This window comes from Tiliqua scincoides, chromosome 1 (assembly GCF_035046505.1).
Source record: "Tiliqua scincoides isolate rTilSci1 chromosome 1, rTilSci1.hap2, whole genome shotgun sequence".
Lineage (NCBI taxonomy): Eukaryota > Metazoa > Chordata > Lepidosauria > Squamata > Scincidae > Tiliqua > Tiliqua scincoides.
The window spans coordinates 21856386-21873521 of record NC_089821.1 but is presented as its reverse complement, the minus strand read 5'-3'; the positions used below and the strand labels follow the sequence as shown (position 1 = coordinate 21873521).

The following is a 17136-nucleotide window of genomic DNA, read 5'->3' as shown; positions in this document are numbered from 1 at the left end:
TTTGATGCAAGAAGGTCTATGACTCAACACTTCTGATAGGGAAATTAGTGGATGTTCAGATGGTACTGAATATGACAATTTCCTCCTTTATCTTGTGATAGGTGCTTGTATAGCCAACAAAGTATTTCCATTATTGCTGCTTGTAACTTACTGGGATAGAGCAATTAGTGCTTTCTAGCTGCTTTCCTCAAAATAGATCAACATGTTCTGCCTGTTGCAGTGTCCTCTCTTCATTATTACTAATAAATAGTGTTTCAATGAAGGATTCAAAACCTCAACAATGATTAATCATAGACTTAAAATATGTTTTTAATTTATTGCTGAAAGTTTGATTCTTCTGACAAGCTTGGAATAAGATTTTAATCCTTTCAAAAATTTTAGTGGTTATTAGTTATTGCTATTAAACTCTCAATACCCTGCTTTCTGTAGAACTGGCTACCTTATTCCATGACAAGTATCTGAATAACATTGAGTCACCAATTGCAGGGCTATCATAAGGCTCAAGGTTATATGAATAGGATGTAATTCTGAAAAGTTATGCTCTTAAGAATTCCACTATGTATTCCTGGAAAGCTAGAATGTTCCTATTTTCTAATTCATACATTGGATCATTTTTTTGAGGGGGGGACGACTATTTAAGTTGCCATCTTATTCAGTAAGGCTTAAACTGTGTTATATCAGAAGGAAAATCAGGAAGGACTGAAGGTTTTCTTTACCACTTTTGTTGCTCATTTCAAATAACATATATTTAGGAAAAGTTAATGTTCTCTGTCAGAACTGCTGGAGATGTAACACCATTAATGCTTTTCTCAATCTTATTCTGATGTAGATCAAGGGTCCTGTTAAATTCACCACCAAGAATATATAGTCCTTTGCAATAAGAAAACAAATGTGGTGAAAACAAATTAAAACTGCCTCTGGGATCTGTTTAGGTTAGGGCATAGGTACATTCAGTTTTATAATCTACATTACACAATACTTTTAAAATCACACATTTTTTGGATCAATTATTTGGTGGTGTGTATATAAGACATTATAATGCCCAGTCTTTTTATCTTAGTAACACTTAGTGCTGAGCAAGTGTCAAACTTCAACTGCAAAAATAGATAAATAAAAGTAAACATGAAAATAATGGCCTTTTCTGATATTTTAACTAGTAAGACAGCCCATATTTTAAAGAGTAGAACTCATCCTCTCTGAAAGGTGGCTCTACTTTTAAGGACATTGCTGTTTCAATAAAAATATGTTAAAAGGTATAATATGATTATTAAATCATTTTGCTTATAGTATGAATTAAATCAGTTCCTTTTTTCTCCTTTATGTGCTCCCTCTTGACTTTCTCAAAGTACAGAACCTCATGAAGAAATTGCAGTCTGAACTGGGCTGTAAAATATGTGCAGCTGCAGAAAGTAGCAACTTTCACTATCATGGCAGAATTTTTTCCTAACAGTCAATCCTGGACAAATCACTGCTAGCGAAATCTGTGTACAACTCAGCGCACACCAGTGAATCACCTTCAATTCCATATCCAAGAGTTGATTAGGAAGGACTTTGTGGTGAAACTCTTTTCATGCAAGCACATGACTTGCATGTGAAAATTGACCCTAAGATCCCTTTGGCTTATCAGTTTAAAATGGTTGCTACTTTATTTGAAAGCAGTCCTTGAAATCTATTTCCTGATAAATGTGATAACATAAAGTCTAAAGTAAAACTGTATAGAACAACTATCAGAGATAGGGAAGGTTTTTAAGTCCTTCTGTTAAATACTTCAAAGGGTTAAGAATTTCTAATAAATCCCTTGGTTCTATTTCACCAGTTTTAAGTCAACATAACTGTACTTTAGTGAGACTGGAAAAAATAGAAAGGAGAGTAATGCTCATTATGACTAAGCCTCTTTCTTTACTGTTAAATATTTGCACTATGGCTTACTTATCTAGCCAAAGGCTATATCTAATTCTAATTTCAGAGAGCATGATGGGGAATTTAATTTGCAGAAGATTAAATTTTCTCATTCTACTGCTGTCCTGATTTTAGGGATAAAATGAGGAACTGAGTTTGAGAATGATAATCAGTAACTAGGTCAAAGATATCAATCATTTTAAAAAGTAAATTTTTTGTTAGTCACAGTCTCTTGTCATCTGTTCCTCCCTCTCCATTACACAGTGTAACTCATGTACAAATACTGAACAGGTTAATGCAAAACAATCTGTGAAAAGAAGTTTTCTAACTCCATATCGTGCTTGTTACATTATCTTGGTCATACCTTTTTACCTTTCTGATGAAGTCTGTTGTAGCCCTTAAGATATTTGTTAAGAGTAATCAATGAATAGTGGATGCTTATAAGATATTTCAGAGATGCACAAGGTTCTTACTGAAAAGAAAAATATAGTAACTGACAGAGTACCACTGGGAAAGTTTGGCACTGAAATGTATTATGAGACTATGGTCATTATCATAAAAAAGGCAGGCTGTATGGAAAGAAAATGCTCTCTTCTAAAATAAGGAAGAAATTAAGGGGACATGGAAAACTGGAAAAATGAAATCTGGAAGATGATACATGTGACAGTATAATGAAGAATAGAAAGAGAGAAAGCAGGTACAAAAAAATAAGAGCCCAATTCTATCCTACCCCCCCCCCCCCCCGCTGATGCAGCCACACAAAAAATTGTGCATTGTATCCAGCGGAGAGGGGGAGATCAGAAGTCTTGGGAGGAGAAAGCGGAATTATTTCCCCTTGCTTTTCTTAAGCCTCCCATTCCACAGTGGGTCTCCAAGAACTGCACCCCTCCTGCCACCTCCTTGCCCCCTGTTTCCCCCTCCTCACTCAGTTTCACTTACCCCTCCGCCTTCACTGCTACCTTAGCCAGTCTGGTGGGTGCAGCAGGAACTGGTGGTGATGTTGCAGCACTGCAGCAGTGTGTGCAGAATAGCCACCAACAGCTGTGTGCACTGTTAACAGCCATTTTGCAACAACAGTAGTGCCTTCCACTTTCACAACTCACTTCGCTCAGCAGCCCATTTCTCAAGAGGACTGAGCTTTTAGGCCACAACACTATGCTCACTTACCTAGGTGTAGGTTCCATTGAACTCAGTAGAACTTATTTTGAGTAGACATGCGTACATTTGGGCTGCTATGGTCATACTCTACATGACCATAACACATTGCTGGAACTTCTGAGTATTTTTTTCATTAAATAACTCACGGAAAGATGATAAAATGGCCAGAAATTGTGGCAGTGGGCATATGGGGGCTGCCATGACAAAGTAGGGGATTTTAATAGTAGCTCTGCTGCCACCAGCCCAAGAACTAAGAACAATCAGAGGGGTTCCCTGGGCTAAACCATCCCTTAACACAATTGTTTGTAGGACAAGCCAATCACTAGTCAGACAAAAAAAGTATATCATTTAAAAGAAGTTTATTAGAGCTCAGAATTTTAAAAAGGAGTTTTCCTCAACTATGAAGTACAATTAGCAATCTTTTAAAAAAATGCTAAAACTTTATAAACAATGGATAAAAACATTCTAAACTTCTTCCATGACTAACCCTGCACATCACTTTGACGAATCAGCTAAATCAAAGTTCCATTTTACCTCCCTAGTTGTTTCACATTCATCCACAGGATTCAGAGTGAGTGAGTGGCTCCACTCTTCTTGAGGAATTTATCCTCCCCATTATGAGGAGTCCTGTTTCCAAACAGCAGCAGTACTCCTTCCATTTATGCTGCTGCTCTACCTCTTACATTTTACATTTGTGGAGTCTATTGAAAAGCAAACAAGAAAAAAGGAAACCAAAACCCACATGAACCAACAGTTCATGACAGGGACTTTACATTTGCCCCTGCCACAGTAGTTCCAATTTTGATTGCTCCCCAGCACACTATTTTTAATGCAAAGAAAACTTAAATTGAAAGTAATGGAAGTGTTGTTTACCTTCAACAAGAGTGCCTGAAAGGGTCATGATTGGGACTGCAACCATGATGAGGCAAAGTATTAACCCTCCACACTCTGATACAATTTGGGGCTGTTTTGTTGCTCTCCCATATGCTATTTAATAAAGAAAGAAAAACCACTGAAGTCCCCATGATATGTTTAGGGTCATATCTAGATTGACTCTTAGTGTTCAGTCAGATATTTTAAAATGGCCCCATTAGTCCATGAGGATGGCAGCAATATTGGAATTGGTTATTAGTGTACATTTTCTAAAACCGAGGGCACAATTCTAACTCCAGCACCGACATAAGGGCCATGAAGCTCCAAGGTAAGGGAACAACATTCCCTTACTTTGAGGAGGCCTCTGAATGCCACCCAACTGCAGGATGCAGCACACGTCCCATTGGCACCACTATGCCAGTGCTGGAAAGTTGGTTAGGATTTGGGCCTGAATTAAACTCCTTTCCAGGGCACCTCTATATATTACTACTCAAAAAGAAGGTACCTACTATAGAGCAAGGCTTAACCAGATCTCAAGGAATAAAAAGATTCACATGGGAAAAGACTTTCCCACAGACATACTGCACTCAAACCATTTAGGGCAGTAGTTCCCAAATTTTTTAGCACTGGGACCCACTTTTAAAAATGACACTCTTAACAGAATCCACCTAAACCTACCAGGTTTACAAGACTTTTTATAAAGGAGATCTAGAAGGAAATAATATTTTTATTTACTTACTTACTAGTAATAACTTTATTTGTTTGTTTGCTTACAAAAAACTCAATTCATTTCTTATAATTAAGCAATCCTAATGAACATTAATGATTGCTCTTCTTCCTTTTCCACATTCAGGGGGGGGGGAATGACCCAAAATCTTCTGGGCTGTTTTGAATTCTTCATTAGAGGGCATAAACTAAGACAAATTCATCTCCCTCTATTTACACCTGCCTGCAAACCCCAGGAGGTAAGCTATTTGCAAGGCAATTAACAGGTATCTTGCAAACTCCAGGAGTTTAGCTGTTTGCAGGGTAATTATCTGATTTTTGAATAACCTCAGTTCTTGAGGCAATTAGTTATCTGACAGCCCAATCCTGAACAGCCCGGAGCTGCGGGACCCGGCGGCTCCACAGAGGGCTCCCACCGGATCCAGTGCATCCCACGCTAACACGGGAGACTCCTCGGAAGAAGGGGACGTTTTTCCCCTTCCCCCGAGTAATGGAAGCAGCCCCACAATGCGGCTACTCACTTTAGCGGCGACTGTTTGGTCTCCGCTAAAGTGAAGGTGCTCACGTAGGGCGAGTAGCCCTGCCCGAGCGCCCTGGATCCTGCGGAGCTTGGCTCCACGGATCTACCTCTCCCCCGCCCACCGACATGCCTCCCCCACGCCCCCCCCTCCCCAGAACGCTGCCCTCCACACCCCCGGGCATGCCCCATCTTCCGTTCCGCGGCCCAGCAGTCACAGAGACCGCCAAGCCGTGGAACCCAGGTGCCCGCCGCACGCTGGCCCAGCACCAGCCAGAGCTGAGCCAGCTTCAGCGGGAGCCCAGCGGTAAGCCCTGCAAACATGCCTGACCGCACGTTTGTGACTGTGGTCCGCACTACGGAGGCGCGGCACGGACCACAGGATCAGGCTCTGAGGCAGTTATCAGATTTTGTCATTATTTGTTTTTACATTGGAGGCTCTGCCCAGTCCTTCCCTACCGACCAAAAATGCAAAAAAGAGACTGGAATTACAAGGGGTGTGAGTACATAGACAGGGATGGTGGATCTCTGCAAATTCAGGCAGCAGATTGACTGAGCCTCCCCTACTGAACCTTTTATTTTTGTTTTGCCTGCAGCAGGCATAGAAAACAACTGATCACCTGAGCATTCTTAAACTTAAACAGCTGAGCATTCTTAAAACAATCCATCATGAATCCTACAACTTTTGTCTGGTCCTCTATTATATCTCTTCTCCAATTCTCAAGTGTCGTCAGAGGCTTTCTTATTCTTGAAATATGCTCCATCAGCATCTTAGCTGCATATTAAATAGCAGACATTTATAAGTCATTGAAAGTACTTATTATATCTCTCTATACTGCAATGATCTTGCAGTAGCCAAGTTTAGATCAACTCTGTAGCTATTCTGTCTGAAAGAATATGGTTGCAACTAAGTAATTCATACTATGTAGAGCTTACAATATTGTTTTCCTTTACTTATTCTGATGGTTAGCAACCTTCAGTCTCGAAAGACTATGGTATAAACCTACAGCACCCAGTATTCCCAGGCGGTCTCCCATCCAAGTACTAACCAGGCCTGACCCTGCTTATTCTGATATACTGTTGCCTTAATGGAACTTTTTTTTGTCTCCCTGTATTACTAATTCGAGAATTTTGTTAATTTGTTAATTTGGGTCTGTCTGTTTATCTAAATATAATTTTATATAAAGCAGCAGTGAAGTTCCATTTAGGAGGCTGGGAAGGGTTAAAGCTTGCTTTTGCATCTGAGCGGGAGGGGGGAGGCAGGAGCGGGCTCTCTTTCCCATCTCTAAAGGAACCAGTGATCACTGAATGAAGGATGGGAAGTCTGATTTGTTTCTTTGGATGAGGGAGGGCAGGAGGAGGAGCTCAAGGAGGTTCTTGCCTGAGGATTGGCTGGAGAAGCCCAGGGAAAAAGGAGGCGGGGATGTGGGGGGAGATTCCTAGCAATCACACTTTCCAATCACATGGCTGCTGTGAGCTCCCTTGTTATTGGGGGGGAGGGGAGAAAGCCCCATTGAATTACCAGCTGCAGTGGGACTATCTGAGTAGAGCTGCAAAGGATTGGGTTGTCCTGGTAAACATTGCAGCTACTGCACGTGAACCCCCTCTCACCGCTTCTCTCCCCCCCTCACGCAGTTGCTCCCACCCCGTTTATAGATGGGTGGGGACAGCAGGGGAGTGTTTAAAGAGAACTCTGACACACACACACGCACATGCAGCCAGGCAGCAGCCCCTTTTTTTCCACCCCTGACATGTGTGTCAAAAAGACTCATAATGAGTCTTTTTGAGTCCCGAAAGGTGACTCGGTGACTCAGAAAGTGCCCTTGTTATGACTGGTTTTTGAGTTGAATTGTCGGGGACAGAGACTTGTGACTAAAGCTGTGCTGGATTTGCCCATCCCTGGTAAATAAAACTTCTAAGAGCGACTGCCCGTGAGGTGGGGGTGGGACTGGGCTGAGAAGCAGGACACAGAGGGGATGGAGAAAAAAGGAGTAATTTTACTTACCAGTAATTATTCAAAGGCAGCAAACAAAAAAGGCAACCATTTTAGCTTTTTCTCCAAACAGGAAGTGAAGGCATGTACGAAAATTACAGTCTGTATGAGGGTTGCTGCTATGGAGGTGTAGCATTGCATTCCTCACAAAGCCTACAACTTCCATAAGCACCTTAATCTCCCTTCCTGTTTGGAAAAGAAGGTAAAATAGCTCTTCTTTTTTCTTTTTGGCTTCTTGCTGCTACCTCAGAACAATTACTGGTAAGTCATTTTCAAAGAATTGCACACACCTCTAAGTCCCCCCCCCCCCATGTATCCATGAATAATAGAAAATTCCATGATTTTTGGTTCAAAAGCCACCCTCAACGTACCTGTGAGATCAACTTGTAGGCAAGTATCTACGGTAATACTGTGTTAAGTGGCACTTATTGTGCATAGAATTGAAGCTTAAGTCATTGGGCAGCTCAATCCTACTCAACACTGGTGCAGTGGACCCACCAGGCCCATGTGTATCCAGCATTGGATTTAAGCAGGCAGGCGGTATCGCCCCAATCTGCTCAATGGATCTAATTACATCTGCATCATGTATTTAGTTGGTGGAGAACTGAGTAGCCTCATGTAGGGCTTTCAAGCCCAGGACGGAAGTTAGGATGCAGCAAAGGCCTCCTTTGCCATCCCTGCCCCTTCCCAGACCTAAACCGCCCCCTTTCTGCCCTCCCCCGCCTCAAAAGAACCCCTCCCAACCTCTGGAACTCTCTACCCTGCAACCCAGTGCCACATTTACCTGCGAAAGCAGCTGGTGGGCAGGATGCAGCATCCATGGGGCAGTGCAAGCCTTCCCTCCAGCACCACTTACTCACACTGTGTCTAAGAGTGGTCCCCTCACCTTTATGGGCTTTTCTGCCTCTGTGGAGCTCAGAAAAGCCCCCAGAGGTGAGGCTATGCTCCCCTCAGCTTGGGAGGCTTGGAGAAGTAACAGTGATCAGTGACAGACTGTTGCATATGCAGTCTGTCGCTGGTCAGAACATCAGAAAGTGACGTTCACCTGCATTTATTTTCTCTTCTGTCTTTTCTGCTTATACTTTTCCACTAATTCTTAATCAGAACACTTGCATAATATTCCAATTTCATAAATGGGGAATTAAGGCACAGAAATATTAAATCACTTGTTGAAGGTTTCAGACAAAATCTGTGACACACCATTCTGTTGAATGATCTAATGCAAGGTCCACAGCTATCTGCCTTTTATTGTCAGCAAACCAAATCACCACTAGACCGACCATTTTGTTATTCTGTTGGTTTTTCAGTAGATGAGAAACTTTAGCTGAATTAGTTGGAATCTTCAGTCTTGTCAAAATGTCCTAAGTTTTAAGATGTAGCTTTCATTACTGTCATATCTTCCTGGTATTATGTTGTTTGTTGTCAAGTCTATTGCAGTGGGAACATTTCCCTTTCTTTGCATAAATTTTAATGTTTCATGTGAACTCTTGGCACATTTATACACAGTTTTGGCCTTGATTCTATTAATCATGGCTTGGATCCAAAAGTGGCCTTCCAGTGGCAGATAGCCTCTTTACCTCACAGACAGGCTTCTTCCAACTTAGCGGAGGAGTGTTGCATAAGAAAAGTGACTCTAAATCCTGAGAAATTCCTTCATTTGTGTAAGATTTTGTGCAGGCACTTTTCAAAAGCGTTTAATAGTCTATTAGTGTTTAAATGGTGCAGGCATTATCTTATTCACCATGTTTCTTTTGAAGTTATTTAACCCCTGATACATTGTGACTCTGCAGTGCAAGAAGTGTTTTGTTAGTGCTTGCACAAGAGTCCCCAGAACAACACTACATAATTTTTTCCCTTCCTCATTGTTCTTTGGATCCATGCCAGTAGGTTTATTGACAGTTTTTATCAAAGTAAGATCCTGTAATTTATTATTTATTGTTTATTTTTATTACTGTATTTAACTTTTCTCCATTTAATTTTTTTTTTCCTAACACTATGAAACTTGATAAAACAGTAGCTATAGTTCTTTCTTTTCTCTGTATAATAAAGAATTACCTTGATATAAACGTACAAGTCAGCTGGTATTGAAAACTTAACTAAGGTGTATCTTGGCTATTGTTAAGTTGCTGTTGGTATGGCATTAAAATTTTCCGGTTGGGCAGCAAAATTATTGAATTGGGAACTAAGGATAGTGGCTAATATGCTAATTTATTTTAACATGGGGCAGCTGTATATAATTTTGCCAGTTATCCGTGGTGATATTTAGTAGGACTGAAAGTTCCATTTGTAGAACCCATTTCTCTAGTGTGTGTGTTTGACACTTTAACTATAGCACATACCACAAGTTTATATCACAGACAAGGCTAAAAGGCATTTGTCCTATCTTTGTGTCAATACTTCATTCTTCATGAACCAAGTCCAGATCCTCGGAATATAAATAGTGCCATTAAAACAATGGTTAACCATTATAGCATGCATGCTTTTAGAACCAAATCTGTAGTACAATTAAAGAGAAAGTTTAAATGAATCCTAATGTGATCCCGAAATAAGAGTCTGTGTCCTTGTTCCTTAGAAGTGTGTCAGAAAGTCAAATTGATGTCTTGCATGCATTGCTAACTGATTGTGTGGAAATTTTTTTAAGTTCACTTTTTTTCTTTATTCTTCTGTCTTTTTTACCCATCTTCCCCCATTGTAGCAAATTAGACGCCCGGATGAAAGCAAAGGAGTTGCTAGTAGAGTTGGATCCCTCAAAGTAAATATGTTTCTAACTTTTATTTTGCAAGTTTTCTTCTATAGCCTACACTTTTTTTTTTGAAGGGGGTGGGGAGGGAAGATGGGGAGGCTTTTACATTTCTCACCATTTCATTGTTTTTATTTCAGTGTTTTTATCGCTGTTGGATCACATTTTGTTTGTTTCTGTGCTATACAAGAGCCACCATAAAGCAGCTAGCTGAAGGCAAGTTGCCAAGTAACTAGCTCTAAACCTTACCACATTAAAAAAAAAAAAATCCATAGCTTCCTTAGGGTGCCTGTAATTTGGGAATCATGAACACTTCTCTGATAGATGGCAACATAACATGAAATTATGTTCATGCAACATAGAGGAAAGATCTATGGTTGAGCCACACCCTCTTAAATTGATATAGTTGTGCTAAAGAGGGCTTCCTTCATTTATTTAAATTGAACTGAATTAGTTTAAACACAAATCTGGTTTAAATGGTTTGTGGATGAAACCATGTTCAAACTTGCTGTTTTCTTGTTTCATTGATAACTAAGTTATTGCTGTCAGTTTTTGTGGTGTTCACTTTGTTCTTCAAAAATAGTGTGTAAATAAATTAATGGGATTTATTGAGTATGTATGCTTGAAAAAGAGTTAAAATGGAGAACACGGAATGGGGGAGAGACTGAGTTTTCCCTGAGAGATGAGTAATTAAATGTTAGACCCCCTTTACAGCATTCTTTTTTAATTTAAAGAACCACATATCTAGTGTCTTAACAAGTCAGCTTTTTAAATTAATGTCCATGTCATATGGTATATATCATTAAGAGGAGACATCAGTGTATCCCTGCTTATGCAGTCTTCTGTTAGATGCTAATTTTTTTAATAGATACAAATGTAAAATCCAGATTTTTCGAAATGTTGAAAGTGCATGGCCTAGCATAGGCTACCCTGTCAATATTTAGCAGTCATTGTGGCCTCTTTTTAAACTTTGCACTGTTTCACTTTTTCACTTCAGTTCTTTTTTACACCACATGAAGCACTAGTTTTGGTTTCTTTTTGTTTTCTTCTGCACTCTCCTTGCCAATCCTGCCTTCTCAACTTAAAAAAAAAATTATTTTTGTGTGTGTGTGCGTGTGTGTATCACCTTTATTCCAGGACAAGCCATCCTCTCTCTCTTAATTCTGCCTTATACAGCTGCTCTGTGTGAAAACATTATTGCACTGAGCATAAATGGGGGGAAGGCGAAAGTGTAATTGTACACCTATTTCCTATATTTAGTCTCATACAATTGAATTTATAACAGAAAAAGACAAAAGGTCGTTCTAAAAAGTTGCTTTTATGTTTATGCCAATGTTCTTCAACAACATTCCTCGCTGTCTTTCTGTGAGGCATTATGTTCTTGTTTAATTTATGAAAAGAGATTATAGTTGCCATGCAGTTGAGGCATATGCTGTGTACTTTAATACTGTTTTACGAGTTAGTCCAACAGAATTTCAGTTCACATTCAAGAATATTATATATGCACATAAAATCACCTATGAATCCAGCTTTCAAATTTTATCTCAAACAACGGTGAGTTACCACATACCTTTATGTAGTATTTTAAAAAGGATACTTCAATAAATTCATCACTCTATGGACATTGATGTCAATTTATCTCATACACTGAAATATGTTTTAAATCTCATGGGTTGTCATTTAAATAGCTACTTAGTCTACTTTAAAAAAAATACTGATGCTATGGTAAAATTCTTAATTCTGTATCTACTCACTAAATATTTGAATGTTTACTATTATGATGCATTATTTAGACATCAGAATGAAATATAAACATTCAGAGATCGTATGTAGAACCTATTTTTGTTTCCTTGTTTGGTAATTTGCCCACATAAAACCATCCAAAATACCCTCAACTTGATACAAATCATACTTGAAAATTGGGGAGCTTGCTAAAGGCAAGTATCGTAAAACAATTTGTATAATTTATTCATAGAGGTAACGTTTTCACGTTAAAAAATAATTTCTTCTGATTAACCAAATGAATGTTTTTCCTTGTCAGTTTGTGGGGCATATATTTGTATTGTAAAAGTGTTTCTGTGTTGTAAAGGCAGTGAGAAATGTTTTGCCCTATGATCTTATCTTTTTAAAAAAATGGAAACAAAGAACATGAAAAAGACCAGGTTACTTTTTCAATTCATTTTCTGATGTCTACATGTAGCTCCATCGAAAGCTGGAGGAGCTCAGAGATCATCTAGAAGGAAATGTCAAAGGATGCTCTCTCCGAGTAAATGTACGATTTCACTCGGTGACTTTTTTTTTTTAAAACTTCCATTGGCTGGTAACTCAAAATCTGAATGGTTTGTCCTCTCATCCCCATCTTTTTTTCTTTCTCTTTTTTCCCCTCTTCTGTTACTTTCCATAGCAGGGGTTTCATTCTAATGTAAATGAAATACAGTATTATCAAAATTTAACAGGGTTTAAAAGGAGACCCTAGCATATGTTACCGCAAATACTCGCCTATAAGTCGATCTCACAGATAAGACAAGGGCAGGTTTTGAACCCAAAATCGTGGAATTTGCTATGACCCTCGGATAAGACGGGGGTTTAACTTAGGGAGGTGTCTGACTATAATTTTGTCTGATTTTACCCGAGGCTAGATCCTGAAAAATAACCTCCCAGTAATTGTTACCTAAGAACTGTACAGTCACTAATTTATTAAAAACACAGTGTATATACATAGTATGTATACATCTATACATACATGTATACATACATACATACACTATTTTTAATACTGTTTTTGCTATACTATGTATACATAGTTTACATTTATTAAAAACTATGATCTATCTCATAGATCATAAGATACATTTTTATTCACTAATTTTTTTAATTGTTCTCTCAACAACCATTTGTAAACACTATCAGAGTAAGGCCACAATCCCATCCACACTTTCCTGGGAGTAAGCCTCAGTGACTTTAATGGGACTTACTTCTGAGTAGACAAGCCTAGGATTGGGCTCTAAGTACACTGGAAACAGCATACCAGTAGAACCATTAATGAAATCCTCCTTTAAAGTGCCTGGTGCCTTAAGCCAAAAGCTCTATGTAGAACACACAACACACAACTGGGATTGTGCAATTCAGTTCACAGTAGAGAGATAAGCAACAAGGAGTGACTGAGCAAGTGCAGCTGCACATAGTTGCACCTGATTTACTTGGAAGTAGACCCTCTGTGGAGGAAGGGCAGCGCGCTCATGTGGAGGTCCTGGCAGGGGGATACTGCAGAAGCAAGCATGCTCTCCTAAAAGCTTACTATATAAGCAGCTGTTGCAAGTGCTTCCTAGCTCCTGCCAGCATGCAGCTAAGATCTCTGGCTAAAATACCGGTTGCTGCAGAATAATTCTACTTTAAATTCTACTCTCTGCTTTTCCTGTGTTTTACATCTTTGCAAGGTCTCCAGGACTCTTCCAGTGAACAAATGCAGGGACTTTTCCCCTCCAGTCCAACTTCATTGGTGAGGATAGGGGGAAATGAGGTTAGCAAGAGGTTTGCAAAATGTTTTGCAAAGGAGAGACTGAAGTGTGACTGTATACAGTAAGGGGAGAGGTGGAGAGGAAAGCAAGAGGAGGAAATAGACTGGGAGCCCAATCCTAGGCATGCCTGCTCAGAAGCAAGTCCCTTAATAGTCAGTGGGGCTTACTCCCATGAAAGTGAGGCTAGGATTGTAGCCTTAACTGTTTTAAGTGCTCACACACACACAAACTTTTCCTTTTATAAAAGTTAACTCTTCCTCTCCCCCCCAGTACAACTTCATCAGTGGTAAATGATTATGGGGAGAGGGGCTAGCAAGCCTCAACCGCAACAGAGAGATTAAAGTTTGGATTCAATAAGGGGGAGGGGCAAAAACAAGAAGGAAATAGGAGATGGACTTAACCCTTTCAATGGCTTGAGAAACAAAGGTACAGCCTTCTGCAGGCTGCCTCTCTCTCTCTCTCTCTCTTTAAAAAGACCACTCTCCCCCTTCCCCCACCCTGTCCAACTTCATCTGTGGGGAGATAGGAAGGGGGTTAGCAAGTTGGGCTTTCCAATGGAGTGCCTGAAGTTTAAATACAGTAGGAAGAGGGGAAGGGGGAACAAGAAGGAAAGAGGAGATGGACTCAGCTGTTTCAAATGACTGCTTCTCCCTCGCTTAGACGCCCCCTCCCACACACAGCTCATTGTCTCCTGCTCTGTCTTGGATGCCGCTCCAGAGATGCCTCCGTGGGCACTGGTGCTGAGTGAGGGGGGCTGCTGATGGCTGCGGTGGCAATTGCCCTGCCCTGCGCTTGGAGCTTCTGCAGCTGGGCAACAGCCTGAAGGAGCACTTGGAGCACACCCGCAGGCAGCTGCAAACGCTCAGCAGCACCCCAGCCTGCACAGCTTCCTCTCAGCAGAAGATCACTTGCTCCCTCCCTCCCTCCCACAATAGTGATTGGCTGGCTCAATCGCCTCCCCCCCCACCCTCGCTGCTTGCCTGCCCCGGAGATAAGGTGGGGCAATGATTCAGGCTGCTTTTCTGGGAAGAAATTTTTCGCCTTATAGGTGAGTATCTATGGTAATTATTGACCAAATTTTGGCTAGTTTATAGTCTCACCACAAGACAAAAAAAGATCAAAATTCCACCTGAAGCAATTTTCCTAATCACTATATTATTAAACAAATCTTCAAGACATTAATAGACACTATAAGCAATATCAATTAACTGTATTCAAGACAGTGATCATGTTTGCCTTTGCCTTTCTACCTTTCTCTTTGAGATTCCATCTTTTTAATGCTTAGAACTTCACCAACCAATTTACAATTCAGGAAAGGAAGTCTTAAAGGCCAAACCACACAGTAACAGACCTGTCCCTCAATGTGCCCTGGGGCAAATGTCCGCGATCCCACTCCCCACACCATGCTGCCCCCCATTAACCTAGCGCAATGGAGCCTTGTGCGACGCCTAAGACAACTAGAAAAGCCTTCTTAGGCTTCCCCGCAGTCTTAAACAGTGCTTCCAGAAAACCAGAAGTTTAAGATCCAATGCGATCTTAAGCAGTACTTCCGGAAAACCAGAAGTACTGCTTAAGATTGCATTGGAAGCCTCAAATGGCTTTGAGTTCACACTTCACAGTGCTGTGCGGACGTGGCGCTCGGGGCATTTGCCCCCCTGAACCCCCCTCCAGGCCAACCACTGAAACCACCTGCTATGTGCAATTGCATATTTCTTTCTCCCACATAGGGTTCCCCCCCCGTAAAGAAAATTTCCCATATATTTTCTCCTATGAGTAAGAAAGCAGGTTGGGATGTTTAATTTTTGAATGGTAGGAAGGAAAAGGGTTAACTATCTCTCTGCCTGCTAGTCTCAATTGCAGCTTTTGAGACTGCTTTTCTATATTTTACAGGTTGGGAGAAACATGCAATAATGTGTAATTTGACCCTACGTTTAAGAATTCACATGGAAACATTAATATATATTACCAGCTAAATAAAAATAAATAGGTACTATCTGGCCCCTCCAAGATCTTTACAATGTCCATGTCTATAGCAATATATAAAGTTTGTGGTATATTAACCTTGCGTTTCACAAAATCAAATATAATTACAAGTTTACACATTTTATATATGTACAACCTGCAAATTATTCAAATTCAGAAAACTGCATAAAATTAGGATTTAGTTAAAAACTATCCATCCAGTTAATATTAAAATAGCAGCGTGTCCTGTACAGAAGTATTCAGAACAAGCTGTGTAGTAACATTCCTGATTGACCACCCTAAAACTCTGCTTGAAATTAAGTGAGTAGTGGCAGTCATAATTCTGATATTACAAACATCCATGCATGTTATACTTCAGTTTTACAATGCCAGCCAGAAAATGCTCTGAAAATGGAAGACAGCTTTGGACTTGACTAACTGAAACTGGAAGAATGTTGCTAACTGCGCTGCCAATTGCATACCTGCTCTTTCACTTTACAATAAAATCTGCATACCCTTTTTCAGTAACTGTCTTCAAGATGTAGCGAATGCAATGTTGACAGTACCACTGGTTTTGATGCACGTTGCAAAATAGCGCTATCCTTTACAGCAGGGGTGTCCAAACTTTTTGGTAGGAGGGCCACATCATCTCTCTGACACTGTGTCAGGGACCTGGAAAAAAAGAATTAATTTACATTTCAAATTTGAATAAATTTACATAAATGAATATATTAGAGATGGAATTTATATGATTGAATGAAGGTCTTGCAATAGCTCAAGGCCTATAAAAGGCATTGCACAGAGCAAGGCCGGCCTTTCCTTCACTGCCACTGCAGCATCACAGACATGAAACAACAAGCAGTGGAGGGGGGCCCTCATCCCCACAAGAATTTACTGAGGGAGTAAAATTCCCTGAGAGTTTGAGAACTACTGTTGTATAGGACTGCTGCTACTCTTCCCATTTATATAGTGCATGTGTAACCACATGAGAAATTAGTTATCTAGCATTTAAGTCACTTCGTGAGGAGAATTCTGTTTCATAGAATCATACAGATATGGAGGACTTCAAGGGCATCTAGTCAGGGAATCCCTCAAGGGCTTGAAGCAGGGAATCCCTCTCTAGAACATCTCCAACATGAGCCTGTTGAGCCTCTGCTTCAAGACTACTGCAAGGGAAAACTATCTCTTTCCTTGGTAATTAGTTCCATTGTCAGATTACTCTTAACTTTTAGAAATGTCAGATTGTCAGATTACTCTTAACTTTTAGAAATGTTTCCTAAAGGGCAAAATATCCCTTCCTGCTGCTTATGCCCATTAGATCTCTGGGCCAACAGAAAACAAATCTCTTCCATGTGACAGCCCTTCATATTATTGAAGAGTGCTATTATATCCTCTCCCTAACCCCCTCTGGATCAGGCCATAGGCCCATCTAGTCCAGCTTCCTGCATCTCACAGTGGCCCACCAAATGCCCCCGGGAGCACACAAGACAACAAGATACCTGCATCCTGGTGCCCTCCCTTGCATTTGGCATTCTGACAGACCATTTCTAAAATCAGGAGGCTACGCATACACATCATGGTTGTAACCTGTGGTGGATTTTTCCTCCAGAAATGTGTCCAATCCCCTTTTAAAGGCATCTAGGCAAGATTCCATCACCACATCCTGTGGCAAAGAGTTCCACAGGCCAACTACACGCTATCACTTCCTACCCCAGCCTTCTCTTTCCCAGACTAAAAACACCGTGTTCCC

General features: G+C 40.4%; 1 protein-coding gene across 7 annotated transcripts in view; it reads left to right on the top strand.

The window, feature by feature from the left end:
• The window catches only part of GPHN (gephyrin), a 464667-nt gene that overhangs the window by 322651 nt on the left and 124880 nt on the right, over positions 1-17136 (top strand). For 5 of the 7 annotated variants that reach the window (XM_066612401.1, XM_066612402.1, XM_066612400.1 and 2 more), the window contains one exon: positions 9862-9918. The exons of the other annotated variants lie outside the window; for them this stretch is intronic. In XM_066612401.1, coding sequence (XP_066468498.1) covers positions 9862-9918 — 57 coding nt within the window. The remainder of the gene's footprint in view (positions 1-9861; positions 9919-17136) is intronic. 7 annotated transcript variants of the gene reach the window in all.